Below are 19,264 nucleotides of genomic sequence, written 5' to 3' on the forward strand. Positions count from 1 at the left end.
CTCTTCTAACAGTTGCCAGCAAGCTCTAGCACTGTGGTTTCTTTACCCTGTTCATGAAGGTTTCCACTGTGCACCTCTACATGTTCTCTACACGATGAAGGCAGAAAAACCTCCTGCTGTGTCCTGTTTGTTCATCAAAGCTTGTTCCAGGTACCAACACAAACAGTTTACAACCTACATTCTTCTCCCCGGCAACTAGAACAGGACAAGAAGATAATAGTCTTTAGCTGTGCCAGGGGAGGTGTAAGCTGGACAACAGGAGGAATTTCTTCATAGAAAGGGTGATTAGACATTGGAATGGGCTGCCCTCGGAGGTGGTGGAGTCACCGTCCCTGGACGTGTTTAAGGAAAGACTGGATGTGGCACTCGGTGCCATGGTCTAGTTGCCATGGTGGTGTTCGGTCACAGCTTGGACTCGATGATCTTAGAGGTCTTTTCCAACCTAACTGATTCTGTGATACATAAAACGACTAACGTTTAACAAGGTTAATCAGTCACCAGAAGGACGGACGGTGAAGCGAGCCCCGGCACCGGGGACACACGCTCAGGCTGGCGAAGAGCGCTCTGCGGCCGCCGAACACCCGGGCTGCGATTCTCATCAGCACCGCGATGCCTCGGTGCCCGCCCCGCAGGCCCAGCAGGGCGGGGCGGCCGCTCCCGCTGTTCCCGCCGCTCCGGACCGCGTCCCGCCAGGCTCCCGCTCCCGTCACCAGGGCAACGGGCAAGCGGCGCCCAGGGAAGGCACCACGTGCCCGGAAGCGCCTCGAGGGAGGAAGTGACGGAGCGCCGGGGGAGCCCCGGAGGCCGAGATTTAAAAAAGAAAACCAAAAAAAAAACCAACAACAAAAAAATCAAAACAAAAAAAGGAAAAAAGGGACCAAAAAGAGGGATACGGAGGGGGCGGGCGGAGCGGGCGCTAGTCCCGCCCCCCGGGGCCGCCCCGCCAGACCGCGGCCCCGCCGGAGCCGCCGCCAGGTCCCGCCCCCGGCCCCGCCCGCCCCGACACCGGAGCTGCCGCCCCGCCCCGCCCGCTCGGCCGGGCCCGGCTGCCCGCGCGCGGGGGCGTGTCGGGCGCGGTGGCGGCGGCGGCGGCGGCGCGGGGGCTCCGGTGCGGCGCAGCGCGGGTCCCGCGGCGGGCGGGGGGCGGCGGAGCGGAGCGGAGCGGAGCGGGGCAGAGCCGTGGCGGCTGCAGGTGAGGCGGGCCCGGGGCGCGGGCGGCCGCGGCGGGGAGAGTTCTCCGGGGCCGGCGCGGGATGGAAGTTGACAGCGGCGGCGGAGCAGCCATTGTCTGCCCGGCCCGGCCCGGCCCCGGGCAGCTCCCCGCGGAACCCCGCTCCCGCGCCCGGGCAGCCGCCGCCCGGCTTCAGGCATCCTGCGGCGCATCCCGCCTCCCGCCGCGGCGGGGCTGCGGGCACGGCACGGCACGGGCGGGCAGGGCGCCCGCACGCCGTGTCGGATGAACTTTGCTGCCGGAGTTGCCGGCGGCCTGGGTGGCTGCCGCCGCGCTGTCCGCTTCCATCCTTCCCTTCTTCCATCCTTCCCTCCGTCTCTCCCGCCGGCGGCCGGGCGAGGCGCTTGGCGGGGAAAGGCGGGCTGGGCACCGAGGGGTGGGGACCAGGTGGTGCGCGGGTCCTGCAGTGCTCCAGCGTCGCACCCACTGCTGCTTCCAGAGCATCCCAGAGCAGAGTCAGCGTGTCCCGGCAGTTCCACACCTCTGCTTGTGTGGCTTGGAAACTGTTGTAGAAACATATAGTAACAGCAGCGAGTATGCTGTAGTCCCGGGTGCTAATTTTTCTCCCCCAAACCTGTGACGTAAACCCGTGCAAATCTTACGTGTTGCCTAACTTAGTTTCTCAAGGATGAAGTGACAAAACCACTTGAAAAGTTAGGAAATGTTCTGCAGGCAGCAGTCGTGTCCCGGAGGGAATGGATGGGGTGAGCAAGTAAAACTTTTCTACCTCCTACCTAGTGCTCAGTGATTAGAATAATGTTTGGCTTGACTCTTGTCTGTCCTTGTGCTTGAGAAAGGTCAGGAGCTTGTAGATGGGGCACCTGTGGTGTTCTCGGTGTGTGCTGAGATCAGCAGTGTGGGTTAGGCTCTGGACTGGCCCACGTTCTCATGCTTGTACTGCTGCCTGAGCCAGTTTTCTCCCTTCTCCTTCCCGTCCTTTCTGCTGTGTGGTCATTCCTGCCATGGTGCTAAAAAGCTTTTGTATCCTTCTGTGTCTGCCTTTTAGGGGTGCAGTTCTAACTGTTGTTCGAAGGTTAATTTCCCGTAATGGCCATGTTGTAACTCTGGGTTGGTTTTTTTTTTTGTTTGGAAAATCCATGGTTTAATAATTTTTAGTAGGTTATCCATCTCATGGAGCAGCGAGCTGAGTCAAGTGATGTGATAGCCCAGTGATCACTAGATTTTTGTAAGAGGAAGGTGCTTGGAGATGCAGTTGGAGGAGGGGAAAGGGTATAATTCTGCTATTTTGTGTGGAAATGGCCTGTGTTTGGATCGGATTACACTAACATGGAACTTAGATCCTTAGATGAACTTGCTTGGGGAAATGCTGTGCCTTTTTCGCTTTTGTGTTTGGAAAGGGTTTTGCTGGATAACTCTCCTTGCTGTGAGTGACTTAAAATTCTTACTGCCCTTCTGCAAAGGGAGTGTACGCTTCTCTATCCGTGTCTCCAAAAGGTTTTCTGCCTACACAGAGACCAAAATTTTTCGATGCTTCATGCCTGAGGTGTTTCAGTAAGATTCCCTTTGTGCTAGGACCTGATTTTAACAAGATCTAGCTCAATATGGAGCTTTCAAAAATGCTGGAAATCTTAGGAATCGGTAGTGCTGAGGAAACACAGATTGGTTGTGGAGCAGAGCACCAAGGCAGAAGCCTGGTTTCTCCTGGTGAAGCTGTTGAGGGTAAGGGTATTTGCTGTAGCTAAGGTGAACATTAGTTATATCCTTCCCTCTCTCACTGGCACTTGTGGCATTAGAAGTAAGGTAATTCAACTCACTGATCTGGGAGAAGATGGGGTTTTAGGGTGCCTTTTCTGCGGTTAGCAAGTTGATCTAATGAGCACCAGAAGCGAGGTGAATGAGGAGGATCTGCGTGGGGAGGTTGAGGGTCGACAAGGGAAATTGTCACCTGATGGCATCTGAGCTAGTAGAGAACTTGGTGTAATGTGTGGAGCATCACATGCATTTTAACCCCACCCAAACTGCTTTATTTATCCACCAGAGTTTCGTTCTCTCAAAAAGTCTATATTCTCTCCCTTCTCAGTTTGTGTATTTTCAGGCTTCATTTAATTTTTCCCCTCTGGGGTAAGATCCTTGAGGCAGTTGCTTTTCCAAGAGCTTTATATTCTAGGTAGGTTTATTGACTAGCTGTTTCTAGCTGAAATAGAGTTGTACCTGAAGACAGCAGTGGCCAGTTAGGAGGAGGTGTGTCTCAGTTGAGGAGAAGGTGGCCACTGCTGAAGCAGTGCAGGAACCCAGTTTTGGATCAGCAGGGAGATGCCTGGGCAGGACTTGAGGGCAGATGGATGTGGAAGACCAGACTGGAGCAGCAGCACTCTGCTTGCCAGTTAAAGAGTTTTCCAGAGTTTGAGGAGTAGGTTTGAAGCAGCAGTTCCTCATTTAGCAACCCATTCTCTGCAGTGTTAATGCTGTTGCCCTACTTTAAAGTCATCTGCTGCCCTTAACACCATTTCAGAATGTATGAAGTAGTCTGGCTGAGCCTATTGTTGCACCTCCTTTTCTGCTGCACTGGTCTGTTTACTTATATGCCAGGAAAATGTTTGGTGAAGGCTATGAAGCTCAGAATCTCTGGATTTAAAAAGGGCTAGGCTAGATAAAGGGGCTGTGCTGGCGCTCAAGCTCCTGGAAGCTCATTTAGAGGGGTATCATTTAGAGGTCTCAGATACACTACAGGGGAACCAGCCGGTACTTTGGAAACAAATAGGCTGTCAGTGGTAGTAAGATTATCAGAAATATTTTTTTTTTAAATCTTACATGGAGTTTTAATCTTCTAAAAAGATCAGGTTGTTTGGGTTTTTTTCCAGTGGAATTCTGTTGAATAATCACTTTTGCTCCCTTTTCTGACTCTAGCCCCTCCTGCTGCTACTCTCTGTGTAGGTCATGTTGCTGCAGGAAACTCCCTGATCATCTCAATGTGTTACTCTTCTGCTAAGCACTCTCTTCAGTCTCACTTCTCTTCCTCTTGGCTGATGAAAGCCTTCTCCAGTCCTTTCTCAGTCCTGCAATTCACTGCAACTCATCTTTCTGCTGCTGGAAGATCTCCCTGGTTCTGCATGACCTCTTCAGCAGCTTTTGCCTCACAACTGTTGCCAGTGAACACTTCATCCGCTCTGCTTCTGATTCTGTTCCTCCTGAAAGGAACTTGCCACCACAGATGCCACTTTCTAGTCTAATATTCAAGTTAAGATCTGTCGGGAGCAACAAGTAGCTGGAAGGTTTGTGTGATCAGAAGAAGAAAGACTTGAGGGCTGGGGGCTAAACTGGGAGGAAGAGGGACCGAGGTGGTATCAGTAGGGCATTGGAGCTGAGCGACTGGAGGAAGAGAGGATCAGAAATTGCCAAAGTGCATTGGAGGACTGGAAGCACAGTGCAATTTGCCTCAATTCACTAGTCTCTCTTGAAAGGAGTGGCAGTCAGGTCTGTAACCAGAATTGTTTCAATGAGCTGCAGCTGGTCCTTCACTCCACTACCTTTTTAAGAGTTCAGGATGCTGTAGCTTCCAACTATCGCATAGCAATAAGAATACGAGACCATGTGCATTACATTCCTGATGGTGGTAATAAAAGATGTAAACTGTGAGTATGATTTCTGGGTGATTTCAGAATCCTGGCTTCCCTGGTCCCTGCCATGTAGCAAAGCTGTGTAGGGAGCCTGGTATTGAGATATTCTAGTACAAAAGCTGTGTAATGTAGTGAAATACAGTTCGGTTCTTTCTGTAGCCTGACTTAGTTTCCAATTCTTTCAGTGTGGATCTGGAGTCCATCTCAGCCTGAGCTCCTGGGATCGTGTCGCCATGGAGACCGAAAGTGAGCAGAACTCCAACTCCACCAGCGGGAGCTCCAGTTCTGGAGGAAGCACCCGTCCTCAGATCTCACAGATGTCTCTCTATGAGCGACAGGCAGTACAGGTGAGACACGGGTATGCTCTGGGATGGCAGTGCATCACTGGAAGGTGGTGGTGAGCCCTTTTCTGTTCCTGTGAGTTGTTGTGTGTCAAGGTGGGATCGTGCTGAGAAGATTGTTATGTTTTCAGATTTAGAAATTCTCACGCTAGACCTGATGTTTAGTTCTTGTAGGCTGAGGCTTCATGTTTTATATGTTACTCTTTCAGCGTCCAGCCTCCTAGATTTAATCTGTACTGTGATCCAATAGACTGGTTTTAGCCTGTTGTTGTAGAGTAAGTCAGTTTGCCATCCCACAAACTACACGGGAACACTTGTCTGCCTGTGTGAGCATGCCCATCCCCAGATTCCTGAAGTTTATTAAAGTCTTGCAAGTGTGATTCCCACTGTCCTGGAATACACCTGTTATTCAGTATGTTGCCAAATTTGTAACTGTACTACGGATTTGGATGTGCTAATCTGCTGCCTGCTTTTTCATGTGGTCTGGGGATGTTCTCATGGCTGTTACTTGTTTCTTCATTGCTCTCTTCAATCACATTTCAACGGCATGCAATTTTTGACAATTGGGTTTTCTTCTTTATCTAGGCCCTGCAGGCACTCCAGAGACAGCCCAATGCAGCCCAGTACTTCCATCAGTTTATGCTCCAGCAGCAGTTTAACAGTGCCCAACTTCACAGCCTGGCTGCTGTCCAGCAGGTGAGTTGCCAAGAGGCAGAAGGAGAGGAGTTGGATCATTCTCTGGGGAAGATCCAGCGGTTCTCTTTCTATACAGTGCCTTGTGCACCAAGTCATCCTGATCCCAGATGAGACAATGAGTCCCTAAACACATTGTTCAGAGTTAATACCAACAGCTACTCAGCTGGAAGCCTGAAGCGAAGATTCATTTGTTTTTCAGGTGCAGAGCAGGGGAACATAAAATTTGGCATCCCCATCAAGGAACTTGCACTTCAGGGCCTGTGACTGCCCCCTGCACCTTCTTTAAATAAAAGATGTGTGATTAAATCAGCAGTGGATGCAGTAGTGTTTAAAAACTAGATTAAAGGGAACAGTGAGTTGTTACTTCTCTGAGAATAAATGGCTGTGTTTGCATGAAATTTCAGGCAGCATTCTCTGAAATTTCTGACTTGGAACTTAGTAGCTCATGTTTTCTTCACCAGCAAGAGGGTAAACCTGTCCAACCAGGAGGTTGTCTCTAATTGAGACATATACAGATCAATATAAATCAATGTATTTTATGATCTATAATTGTTGAGTGATTTATTTTTCTTTGTCAACTTTGCTCACCTACTAGACTTAATTATCAGTTTAAAATGGATTATGTTTGACATGAATACATTCTGTTTGTGTAGCAATATCTCAGTAGCTGTACTCCTTAGCATTGTGATCGTTCTCTAAATCCCTGACTGCAGTCTTATAGTATAGAAGGAATAGAATCCTCTCATCGGTTTTGCACAAATCTTAGCTACAAAACCAACTAAACTCATGCAGGGGAATTCCCATGGCAGCAGAGAGGGGGAAATAAAGAAATTTTCAATATTTATGTTCTTCCACAAACCATATGCTCTGTAATCTGAATTTTGTTACTTGGAGTGCTATCATTGCATTGCTACTAAACTGCCTAATTAGCCCAACAAATTACTAATATTGCAGGGAACGTCTGGGTGTTAACAGTGAATTTTGGCATCAGGGTGAGGGTTGTAGTGTGTAGTATGATAAGCTGGGCAAGAGTAGTGCATGTACCCATGGGTGGAAGGACTGGAGATCATACACTCTGATGGTAAGGGACTAGGTGTTCTGACAGAGCCAAATAATTGAGCTGGATTGAAAAGTTTGTTCAGGCACTCATTTTCCTGTCAATCTCTCTTGCAGGCTACAATTGCGGCCAGTAGACAGGCCAGCTCCCCCAACACTAGCACCTCGCAACAGACCACCACCACCCAGGCTTCTGTAAGTAAAACTGCTCCCTCACACACATATCGAAGCCTCCCTCCCACTCCCCACCTTGTTCTGTCTCCTGCTTGTCTTTTTAAGATGCACACGGCTTCTAAGAATGCTGGGAAACAACAAGATGCAGACAACTTTGAGGATTTGGGGTGCTGTCATTACCAGATAAGGTTTTTGGGTGCGAGAGGCCTCTTAGCTGGAAAGGAAGACATGGATCTCTGTTTGCTGAGGCTTTTGGGGATATGTTGTCATGGATTAGAAAAGGATCAGGACTTCTAAGAAGGAGTCGTGAGCAGCTTGAAAAGTGTCCTGGTTTGAGACAAAAAGGAATGTTCTTTTTGTCTTAGGCAGAGTAGTAGTTTGTTGATTGAGAGGATGTCTGGTTTTGTAGTGAGTGTTGAGGAGCTTGGATTTGGTCAGAGAGTAGATGAGTTGGTAGAGAAGGTTTTGTGGGTTTTTTTACCTTTACTTGGGAGGCTGGAGAAAATGATGTATTTTTTTGGATCTCTTATTGCAGTTGCATGCTAACAGTGATTCTCAAGCTCAGCATACAAATGAGGTCAGTATCCAGGGCTTTGGCTAATTTAGATTGTGTAGCCTTTAGGACAAGCCGTCTAAGAGAAGAACTTTCTTCTTCTTGGTCCCCTGTGGGATACAGGAAAAAACTAAAATGTCTGTTCTGACTGTACCCCGCTAAGTGTATTTGTACTTATTTCTTGGCCTCCATCTCTTTATATGTGATTTGAAGCTTTTTTCTCTTCTAAGATCAACCTTGCCACCACCTCAGCTGCTCAGCTGATCAGTCGGTCCCAGAGCGTGAGCTCCCCCAGCGCCACCACGCTGACGCAGTCTGTGCTCCTCGGGAACACCACCTCACCGCCTCTCAACCAGTCACAGGCACAGATGTACCTTCGGGTAAGCCATGTGCATCAAAACGTGTCCTGACTATGGGCCCCACTTACCAGCCACTACCGAATTTCACTGCTTGGGATTACCAACACTTATGGACTAACCTAGCATTAAGGATGTTGCAGTATATTTTAAAATGGGATGGGGAAGCTCTCATTCCTGAAACCACAAGTTTGACTCTGGGCTCAGCTTTTGAGGTAGATGAGCGTTGTATTGTGTGGCTCAGGTGAGAATGTTAACAACCATGTGTGTCTCTGCTCTGCATAGATGTTAAAGGTTCCATAGCACTTCTCACTAGAGTGTAAATGGGAAATATATGTCCTAGACTTGAATGTAGCTCACAGAAATAAAGCTACTCTTCTGGTTCAGTGCTGGAACAGATATGTGGTAAGTTACTCTCCTACTGCTTGCTGAGCTCAGCGGTGTAAATCAGAATTCAAGTAAGCCTAGAGAAATAAGTCAATGTGAACAAATGTCACCCTTTTAATTGCTTTGAAGTGCACCTAGGTAGAAAGCGTTAAGCTTGACAATGGAGTTAGTCTGGGGTTTGGTTACCTACTTGCAAAATATTTTCTGGTTTTCAGTTGACTTCAGATACAGATTTTAATACCCTTCTTTTTAAGCAGCACTAATCTTGGATGTATGTTCTTTTATCACTGTTTCTCAGCCAGTTCTGGTTATACAGCCTTGGGCAGTCTGTGAGAGTTAGCCCAGGCCTATGTTTGATAGAAGAGTGCTTGTTTCCTGCTTCGGAGGGTTATGTTCAGTGTTACAGTACAGGGAGGGTTGATGGCTTTGCAGTGTGTGACATTGCAGCCCAATGTTCCTTTGTAATCTCTTTGCTTGTGGTTTTTTTTGTCTTTCTTTTTCTCTTCTACCTCCATTCCTTTCATTCCACATCACCTTATCCTCAACAGCCACAGCTGGGGAACCTGTTGCAGGTGAACCGGACCTTGGGCCGCAATGTGCCTCTTGCCTCCCAACTCATCCTGATGCCCAATGGGGCTGTGGCTGCTGTCCAGCAGGAGGTGCCACCCACTCAGTCTCCTGGGGTCCATGCAGACACAGACCAGGTGAGTGATTCCCCTCCCAGAGTCCTTCCTTTCCCCTGCTTCTGCCACACCACACTCTTGTCTTTGTCTCAAACTGTCCCTGTATAGCAGATTAGAGCTATTTTATCCCCAGCCTGTGTCCCTGTGCAGGGAGGAGATTTTGCCACCATGTTTTCATGCTTGTTTTTTGCCTCCAGAGATGAGATTAATTTCTGCTTGAAATTTCGAAGGTGGGCACAGGCTGGATCAGTCCCACCTTCACAGTTTCTTGGTTGTGCTTGTGTGAAAAGAACTCTTGTTCTATGTAGTTTTCAGTCACTCTGCAATTAAGAGTCTTTGCCAGAGGTAGTATTCCTTCATCCAGTTGGTTCATTGTTGTGAAGTAAATACAGAGGATGGCAGCACCAAAACGCAGAGGAACTGGTGAAATTGGAAGGGGTAGATCCATGGGCCTGGGGGAGGCAGGTGCACACAAATTGGAAAGGAATGACTGGTCTTTAAAGGGGTATCTCAGTGCTTTTAGAGCCATGCTAAGATGGGTCCTATTAATGCCTGGGTCTGGAGGCTGTCTCATGCCTTGGAGAAAGACTGTGTCCCCAAATCCTGTTTACCAAGTGCCGTGGGATCTTTAATTTCCATCTGAGATTAGGCAGGAGAGAGTTCAGGATAATGTGCTTCCTGGGGAGGGCTGTGCCTGAGCTTTTCTCTGTAGTGTTAGCAGCTCCTCACATGAGACTTGAGGCATCAACTCAGCCTGCATCCCAGCAGTGTGTTGCTTACGCGTACTTGGTCACACTCCCAGCAAGTACCGTGTACAAAGCGAGTGGATTCTGTTTGGTGTGTGTGTCTCTAGGTGCAGAACTTGGCTGTGAGGAGCCAGCAGACCTCTGCCACTAACGCCCAGCTCCAAGGCTCTGCTCAGAAGACAGCCCTGCCAGGAAGCTCCCAGGCTTCGGGCCTACCGCAGGCCACCAGCACGGGCCAGACCATGGCCGTGGCCCAGGCCTCCTCCAGTGGGCCGGGCCAGTCCCTCAACCTGAGCCAGGGTGCAGCAGGCAGCAATGGTGTCTCTGGGGGTGTGGTGGCCAGTGGTGGGAGCCAGCCCTCCATGGGATTGAGCCAGAGCTCCGTGGCAGGTGCCGCTGGCAGTTGCCAGAGGAAAGGCACAGGGGTGGTTCAGCCATTGCCAGTGGCGGCTGCCCAGGCCGTGACTGTCAGCCAGGGGAGCCAGACAGAGACGGAGAATGCAGCCGCAAAGAAGGGTGACACGGACAGTGGTGGACAGCAAACGGTGGGCATGAACCTCACCAGGACTGCTACCCCAGCACCCAGCCAGACGCTGATCAGCTCAGGTAAGCACTCATCTGGTTTTTTTCTCTTCAAAACCATTGGGCTTTCACAAGAATGATATCTGAAAGCCTGGTGGTAAAAGGTTTTCCAACACATCTCCCAGCTTCTGTCCTCCCAGACACTTGTTTCAAGGGGTTATCCCTTTCTATTAGCACAAGAAGTTGATTTAGTCCCTCATGTCCTCTGCCAGTAAGCTGTCAGTCATTTTGTAGTTTAATGTCTCAAACCAGTGCAGTGGCTGCCTTATTTTTGTTGTTGTTCTCAGCTGCACTGTTGCTAACTTTTGTGCTCTGTTTTTTCTTACTCTGTGTTTGTATAGCAACATATACGCAGATCCAGCCACACTCACTGATCCAACAGCAGCAGCAGATCCATCTGCAGAAGCAGGTGGTGATCCAGCAGCAGATAGCCATTCATCACCAGCAGCAGTTCCAGCACCGCCAGTCCCAGCTGCTCCACACAGCCACCCATCTCCAGCTGGCTCAACAGCAGCAACAGCAGCAAGCAGCATCTCTGACCCAGCAGCAGCAGCAAGCTCAGCCTCCGCAGCAGCAGGCTCCCCCCCAAAACCAGCAGCAGGCACAGACCCTTGTGGTGCAACCTATGTTGCAGTCCCAGCCACAGCATTTACAGCTCCAGCAGGACAGTCCGTGCCAGGCAGCCACCAAGTCACCTGTTCCTATTCAGTCAAAATCTCTGGTCACCCCCATCAAACCCCCTCTGCTTGGGCCTGCCAAAATGTCAGCAGCACAGCAGCCTCCGCCACACATCCCCGTGCAGGTAGTGGGCACTCGGCAGCAGGGCTCAGGCCAGGCCCAAGCACTGGGCTTGGCTCAGATCGCTGCAGCAGTGCCCACATCCCGTGGAATGCCGGCTGTAGTCCAGCCTGTTTCCCAAACCCATGCTGCTTCCCCATCATCATCTTCAGCTCCAGCATCCTCACAGGAAGCTCCCCCTCTCACCACAGGGGTGAATTTGGCACAAGTTCAAGGCACAGCCCACATGGTGAAGAGCCCAGCTTCCTCTCCAGTTGTGGCTCAGATGCCAGCAGCATTCTACATGCAGTCTGTCCAGTTGCCAGTAAGTGATACCATTGAGAAGGAGAATAGCATATGGATTCTCTTTGTTCATTCCTAGGACACCAATCGCAGTCCAGGCCCAGGTCAGTGGGATGGGATGGGTAAGGGGTTTGGGGAAAGGGATGTGGAGACTTTTTTACCCTCAAAACCACTAATTCCAATCCAACCCCTGGGGTTACTGACTACAAGCATTTCTTTTACACATTATCATTCAAAGGCTTGCATGAAGTTAATAGGTGAGACTCAGAGCCTGCCCCAAATGGAGTAGGTGTCCACATCACATACTCATGAGTATCACATTTAACAGTGGGGTTGGGTTGACCTTGGCTGGCTGCTGGGTGACCACCAAGTTGCTGCTCTATTACTCCCCCTTTATAACACAACAGGAGGAGAAAAATACAGTGAAAAGCTTGTGGGTTGAGATAAAGATGTGGTGATTGCTTGCCAATTACCATCATGGGCAAAACAAACTCAGTTATGGAAATTAATTTAATTTGCTGCCAATTTAGTGTAGGATAATTGGAAGTAAGAACAAATCCAAAAAACACCTCCCCCCTTTTTCACAGGCTCAGTTTCACTCCTGACTCTTCTGCCTCCTCCCTCTGAATGGTTCAGGAGGACAGGAAATGGGATTTGTGGTCAGCTCATAAGGTTTTGTGTCTCTCTCATGCATTTCCCTTGCTTTAGCATGGGGGAATCCCTCCCATGGGATACAGTCCTTCACAAAGAATACAGTCCTTCATAAAGTCTTTCTTCAGTGTGGGTCTTTCCCACAGGCTGCAGTTTTTCATGAACTGCTGCAGTGTGGGTACTTCTGGGTTACAGATCCCTTGGTGTGTTGTACCAGCCACTGACTCTAGGCCTCAGAGGATCCCCTAGCAACAGGCTATGCAGAGGAAATTCATGTTCTATAGGCCTTGTCCATGCTGTTATGAATTGTCCAGCTAGGGCCTAAATCCCTGGGAGGAGAGCACTTCGCCAGCTCAGATCATGGAGTCATAAATAATTGGAATTAAAAAGAACCTTAAAGATCATATAATTCCAACATGCCTGCCATGGGCAGGAACACCTTTTCAGTAGACTGGGTTGCTCCATCCAGCCTTGCCTTGAACACCTCCTTAGCCAGCTGCTGAGACTCTTTCTAAATTCTCTCTGCTTCTTCAGGAAGGTGTCACAGGATTTGTCTGATTTTTAGAGCAGGAGGACAATTCTGCTCTTGGTGAATGTGTGTGCCCTACTCTATCGACTCTCCATTGAAACTGATCTGATTTATCCAAAAGCCTGGAAACTGCTGGGTGAATGCTATTCCATTTCTTCCTGCAATAATCCATTGAAGTTTACACAGTGTCCTTATATTATGCCAATGTATCAACATGGCTTGGGACACCAGATCCTAGTCCGTGGCGTGGTAGTGAGTCTTCTCAAGCTTTGTTCCTTGCTAGGCAAATGGTCCCAAGTTGAGGTATGTACTGAAGGAGCTAGAGGCATCTCCAGAAGAAACCAGGCTGGAAATCAAGTATGATGGAGCAGGATGCATCTTTTTTTTTTTTGTTTTTGGTCTGGCTTGTTCTTTGCTTTGGAGCTTTCTATCTGCTTACGTGTTCCTCTTTATTCATGCAGGGCAAATCTCAGACGTTGGCAGTAAAGCGCAAGGCAGAGTCAGAGGAGGAGAAGGAGGAGTCGCCCAGTGTCACTGCACTCCTGCCTGCCAGGTCCTCTCCCGTAACAGACAGCCCCAAAAACATGGAGGAGAAGAGTGGCCTTGGAGGTGAGGTACAAAGGAGAGCTCTGATTGTGTGTGCTATTGACCTGATCTTGAATTTCATTTGGAGTAGGCAGAGCAAAGGTAACTGACTCCTGTGCTGTTAACTTTCCAGATAATTCTGATACTGCTGCCGTTGCAACTCCCAATGCCTCATCAAGTGAAGGAGCCTCAGTCACCCCCACCTCTGCTTCCACCCCAAACCTGGCAATGGTGTCACGTCAGATGGGAGACTCCAAACCTCCTCAAGCCATTGTCAAGCCCCAGATCCTCACACACATCATTGAAGGCTTTGTCATCCAGGAGGGAGCAGAGCCCTTTCCAGTAGGGATTTTTTTGTTGTTGGGGAAGGTGGTGTAGCACTTTCTTGGGAGGGTGGTGTACTTCCATCTTTGCATAGGAGTATCTTTCCCCATATTCCAATTCAGCATTTTTAGCCTGAGACACAGACAGTGAAGAGGAAGGGAGGGGAGGGAGGTGTCATGAATGAAGCAAGACATTAAGAGGTGTCATTAAAGAGAAGGGGTTTGAAGGAGTAAAACAAGTGTTGCAGCAACTGCTTACTCCAGTAGTCACCAAAGCAATAATTAATGCAGGAATTGTAAGGAGGCTCTCCTCTCTCTGAGGGAAAGATGCATTTTGAACAGGCAGCAAGTGAAGTTGAAGTAAATAAGGGGAAATGGAGTCACATGGAATTGGATGTTATTCAAGGCAGATACTGCTTGGGGATCTTTAAATGAACCACCAAGCCTGTGAGTCAGGAAGCTGTAATGACTTTTTTCAGTATCTCTCCTTCCCTATTAGGCAGAAAGATTCTTCTGAGCTGTATTTTGAGCTGCACATTCCTTGGCAGAGGGTGGTGGACACAGGGAATCCTTTACTAGTGGGTCCAACTCATTCTCTCCCTATCCAGGTGGGTTGTTCTCAGCTGCTGAAAGAATCTGAAAAACCACTGCAGGGAGAGGCTCCTTCTGGCCAGAATGAAAACCTGTCTAGCAATTCTCTGGGAGAGGATAGTGCTTCCATGGGTGAGTTTCAGCACCAGGAGGACTAGCTAGTGTTACTGAAAGTTTCTGCTCTGTATTACTTACTTTATACATTATGGACTTGTATCTCTTCCTGCTAATCCCTTGGAGACTCAAGCTGCGGAACGAGGGTCTGGCTTTTTTTGAGCGCCAGCAGACCGACAGTGCTTTTTTTGTTGTTGTAAATGTCATCTAACACATCCTGTATCAGTAGTAAGCAGGAGATTCTGAACTGTACCTGTCTGTAATGACTGAAGGCTGCGAAGGCTGTGTGGACAGAGCAGAGAGTGCAGTGGTGGAGGTTTCCCCCACAGCCTTGTAGAATGTGAGGAATACACTATGTTTTGCTTGTTCCATGAAGTGGTACTGACCAGGAAAAAAACCTGCTCTGTTTAATATCCTGGGGTCCTAATTAGCAGAGCTTGTGCTTTGCTTTTCCCAGTTTCTTCCCCAAGCTAACTACTTACTAGATTCAGTAGAAAATAGTGCTTGGAATCTGTCTGCTCAGAGGAAGAGCAGTGCAATGGGGAATCACGGGGTGTGTGATCTGCTTCAGTTCAGATCATCAAGTGGTGTGTGTCTCTGTATCTCACTAGAGCTTGACAAGAAGGCAAACTTGTTGAAGTGTGAATATTGTGGGAAGTACGCCCCGGCAACCCAGTTCCGTGGCTCCAAGAGGTTTTGTTCCATGACCTGTGCTAAAAGGTAATAACAGCAAGATGTAATATTCCTTATCTCTGACTACACATTTGCTGGAACTGGGCATGTGCCCCTTCTCCAAGTAGTGTACCACACTTCAGTGCATCTGATCCTCCCTCTGTGGCATGTACTGGCCACAAAGATCCTTTAGCACTCTAAATGATCTGTAAATGCTTCTAGGTCTGGAGAAGTGGATGTGATGCTGAGTATAAACAGGATTTCTGGCTTGCTCAGAAAATGAAGTGTGGAGGGGGAAATTCTGGGGCTGTAAAGAACCTCTCTTCAGAGAAATGTACATTTGACTGACTAAATAAATGCATACTGGTGGCTGTCTGATGCATTCATACTAGACAAAGACACATGGGAGCATTGGGGAAAAAACTGGGGAGAAGTTAGGCTAGTCATTGCTGCCTCCTGTTGATAGCAGAGTGCTTGTTATGGGTCTCTTTTCCCTCAGGGGAATGACTTAATTGACCCTTCAGATGTTAGATCAAGACTCTGATGTCCAAATATTGCTTGTGTCAGAAGTCTGGACTGGTTCCTTCCAAGGGGAAGTCTTAGAAGGAGGAGGAACAGAACCTGATGGTAAAAAGGAGTCTTACCCCCATCTAGAGCAAGGAGAAGTAGTAGGTTTAGATAGTTGCCACTTTCTAACTGCTGCTCTGCTTCTGCTTACTTGAGGTACAATGTCAGCTGCAGCCATCAGTTTCGGCTGCAGAGAAAGAAGATGAAGGAATTCCAGGAAGCCAACTACGCCCGTGTGCGCCGGCGGGGACCACGGCGCAGCAGCTCCGAAATCGCTCGAACAAAGATCCAGGGCAAGCGCCACAGGGTAAGGACACAGACCTGTCAAGGCAGGTCTGTGCAGAATTTGTCCCTGCTGGCTGTACCACTTTGTCACAGTGGATGCAGTCGTGCAGGATGTGCCAAGTGCGCACTGACACACTTGATACGCAAGGCACAGGGAGCTGTTCTCATCACTCCTGGAGTGCAGGAAGTGTTTTCACGTTTGTACTTGTTCTGTGCACTCTGTTCGCTCCTGTGTGCATCCTGAAGGTCTCAGTGAGTGAGATCAACTGACAGCCTTGGCAGGAAACAATCCACTTTCCCCATTTGATTAGCAGTCCTCCACAGGAATGACTTGAATTGGGTTATGGAAGAACTGAATGAGCTGTGGTTCTGATGTGAGGAAGAGAGGGAGCTCTTGTGTCAGCTGCCCCTGAACCAACAGCCAAGACAGTTGTTTCAGACTGTTGGGACAACTTCTGCTGCTCCCAGTGTCTTGTTTTGCAGCTTGTAATTGTGACTTTCTGACAAAACCCCTTTTGTTTTCTTTCTTTCTTTTGGGCTTGTAGGGCCAGGAAGACTCAAGTCGAGGCTCTGATAACTCCAGCTATGATGAAGCTTTGTCCCCTACATCTCCCGGACCCCTGTCAGTAAGGGCCAGTCATGGAGAGAGGGACCTGGCTAACTCTAATATGGCCCCACCTACCCCTGATCTACATGGCATCAACCCAGTCTTCCTGTCCAGCAATCCTAGTCGTTGGAGTGTGGAGGAAGTGTATGAGTTCATTGCATCATTGCAAGGTGAAGTTAAGATCCTCTCCTGCACTCCTGTGATCCAGTAGCATGGGGAGACTGGGAAGAAAATGGTGTCAGTGGTGCCTACTGCTTTTGAACATGTTTCTGAATTGGGGTAGATCATAGAGATGGATTCTCAAGTAGCCTGTGTGCTCAAGGAGACTGTGGACCAGAGTGGGGAAAGGGGTTGGTTAGAGTCCTAGCTTGCTTTTCTGTACCTGCCAGAGGTGCAAAGATTAGGAATGAGGGGAGTGCCCAATGCATATGTGTTTCTCACTGCTTTTTTTTTTGTTTTCTTCACAGGGTGCCAGGAAATTGCTGAGGAATTTCGGTCACAGGAAATTGATGGTCAGGCCCTGTTGCTTCTGAAGGAGGAACATCTCATGAGTGCCATGAACATCAAGCTGGGACCAGCTCTCAAGATCTGTGCCAAGATCAATGTTCTCAAGGAGACCTAAGAACTCTGAAGCCAGAGGTCTCACTTTTGCTCTGACCCCAGGGCAGCTGCCAGTTTTGGAGCATCCTGTTGGGGTAGGGAAGAATGGGACAGTCCCCTGTGGTCTTGCATTCAAGAAGAATGAGAAGGAATTTAACTGATTGAAACTGCCACGCACAAGCCCATCTCTTGGTCTCTTAATGGTGCTACAGTAAGGTTGAGGAAAACTGCCACCTGGGGCCTTTAAACAACTTTCCTTCTTCCTGATTTTGAATATGCCTCCCCTATATACCACATAAAGATATTAAGGGGATCTCTTTCTGTCTTAAAAGACTGCTGAAAGGGAACTGCCCTCACCCCTTTTTGCCACAGCAGGTCTGCTAGATCTTAGCTTTGAATATCGTTGCCAGAATTCAAGGCATAGGAAGAGCTGGCCCCACGTAGACATTGGGAGCACCTGTGCTTGGGGCATTTATGAAGGGGAACTAGCAAATTACAAGTGACAGAGGTGACAAACAAGAATTTGAGCAAAAGGGGCTGCTGCTTTTCCACTTTTAAAAGTACCTAGGCTGCTCATGAACTTGGTTTAATAGCCATTCCAGCATGCATACCAAACTTGAAGGCCTGTGGCAATAGGAGCTGTCTTGTCTTCACTCTGCATGTCTACAGGAGACAGCAAAGCTAAAGTGTTGTGGCAGCTATTCACTCCAGGTGCTCCTCTCAGAACCAGTCAGAGGATTTTTCCTGAGTACTTATGACAAAGTGATGGGAAACTCAAAGGGGAGGGGGATTGTCTTACATTAGGGAACCTTGCAGCACTAGGTTTGTCTTCCCATTGTGCTAGAGCATAATTTACAGATCCAAAGCAGTCTCCAGAAGCACCAAGGCTCTTCATGAAAGGGGCTGGGGTTTTGTTTTGTGTGTTTTCTTACCAGTTTGTATTTTCTTTTTGTGTCTGTCTTCATTATCCTCAGGAGAGCTTATGGGACAAAATTTAGGCTGGCAGGATTGTACTGCTTGCCTCAGGCTTTTTTTTTTGTGTTGTGTTGTAAAACGAGTATTTCTCAGTTACAAGGAACCAAACACACACCCTAGAACAACTCAATACTGATCTTTTAATGTGACTTCTCATTTCTAAAGCATAGAATTTATGTTACAGGCTGAGTTTCTCCTACTCAGCCCCTCCAGGTTTGGTTGGGGGTTCTTTGGTTGGTTTTTGGTTTTTTTTATTTTAAGGACCAAATGTGGTATTCTGAAGTTTTGTAGCCAAATTGCCAAAGGTGAAAACCTGGGCAGAATTATTCTCTTCCAGAAGCAGCTCTGCTTCAAACAAACAGGCAAAATACCTGAAGGAGTTACACAAACTGTGAAGAGGTAAGTGCCCTGTAGAGCCAAATACCTGAAAGCAAGATGGTGTTATAAACCATGTATCTCAGCTTTTCTGTTTTCAGAAGTTTCACATGAATATTTGAGTGAAACATAAGACGGTTCTGTGTGTTAAGCACATACTGTTGCAGAAAAGCTGTAGTGGCATGGGAGAAAGCCTAATAGCATAGGTAGGAAAACATTAGAGATCTTTGAAATGGGCTCTTTATTGACCCATGTTAGAAAAAGAGGAAGGAAAGTGCTTAGTAGATGGATAAAATGCGGCAGCAGCTTCCTAGTCTTAAGGGCACTGTTGAATCTCACTTTTGTGACATCCTTGTTCATCTGAGAAGACTTCTGAGGCTTTGTGAATGCAAATAGGCCCAAAGGAAGCTGCCCATGCTCGCTTGTACCCTGGTACCACGGTTTGGTCTGATGTAATCTGGGGGCAGGGAAGGAGGAGGTTAGAATCAAAAATGAGCAGAGGAAGGCTGCCCTTAAACCATTTTATCCTTAGCAGGCTGGGTGTGATAAAACTCCTGTTTAGTTTGACCCTTGGCAGGGTAGGCAGGCAGGTAGCCTGCCACTGTTACCAGTTACTCCTGAGGACTGGATTTTATTTCAGTCAAATTGGAAGGTTTCACTTCTTCGTTTCATGTTCAGTGTTCTTAATAAAAAAATGCTTGATCAGGCTTTGCAGGTCTGGCTGCTTTTTAACCCCTGTCCTGAACCCAAACTTCAACCAAGTGTTTGGAAAGTACAAACTTCACCACGAAGCTACTTTTGACTGTCACTGCTCCAAAAATTAAGAGTATAATCCATCCATCCCTAACTACCTGAGCTTCTAAAGTTTCAGTTTTGAAAGATGTGGATAGCCTTCCCTTGTACGCCCTAGAGGACCTGGAGTGAAAC

At 48.3% G+C, this 19,264-nt stretch overlaps 1 protein-coding gene across 4 annotated transcripts; it reads left to right on the forward strand.

Moving 5' to 3' along the window:
• The first annotated feature begins 1,137 nt into the window (after positions 1-1,137).
• Positions 1,138-19,045, forward strand: PHC1 (polyhomeotic homolog 1). Of its 4 annotated transcripts, none has more exons than XM_039561619.1 (16): positions 1,138-1,192; positions 4,995-5,156; positions 5,736-5,846; positions 7,020-7,097; positions 7,612-7,653; positions 7,860-8,009; positions 8,921-9,076; positions 9,909-10,407; positions 10,725-11,485; positions 13,105-13,252; positions 13,362-13,570; positions 14,160-14,274; positions 14,868-14,976; positions 15,652-15,802; positions 16,326-16,557; positions 16,855-19,045. In XM_039561619.1, the coding sequence occupies exons 2-16, from the start codon at positions 5,043-5,045 to the stop codon at positions 17,007-17,009; spliced, it is 3,030 nt and encodes a 1,009-aa protein (XP_039417553.1). In that variant the 5' UTR covers positions 1,138-1,192; positions 4,995-5,042; the 3' UTR covers positions 17,010-19,045. The 4 variants fall into 4 exon arrangements, with proteins under 4 accessions (XP_039417553.1, XP_039417570.1, XP_039417579.1 ...); XM_019286758.3 differs by lacking the exon at positions 1,138-1,192 and adding an exon at positions 1,641-4,464; XM_039561636.1 differs by lacking the exon at positions 7,612-7,653 and having other exon boundaries at positions 16,855-17,167.
• Positions 19,046-19,264: the final 219 nt, after the last annotated feature.

This window comes from Corvus cornix, chromosome 1, assembly GCF_000738735.6.
Source record: "Corvus cornix cornix isolate S_Up_H32 chromosome 1, ASM73873v5, whole genome shotgun sequence".
Taxonomy (NCBI): domain Eukaryota; kingdom Metazoa; phylum Chordata; class Aves; order Passeriformes; family Corvidae; genus Corvus; species Corvus cornix.

What these genes read in the sequence shown, in the direction of transcription:
- PHC1 (XM_039561619.1), top strand. Translation starts at nt 5,043, where the DNA reads ATGGAGACCGAAAGTGAGCAGAACTCCAACTCCACCAGCGGGAGCTCC. An exon ending in AGGCACAGATGTACCTTCGG is followed by an intron (nt 8,010 to 8,920) that starts GTAAGCCATGTG and finishes TATCCTCAACAG; the next exon opens with CCACAGCTGGGGAACCTGTT. An exon ending in AGGGAGCAGAGCCCTTTCCA is followed by an intron (nt 13,571 to 14,159) that starts GTAGGGATTTTT and finishes CTCCCTATCCAG; the next exon opens with GTGGGTTGTTCTCAGCTGCT.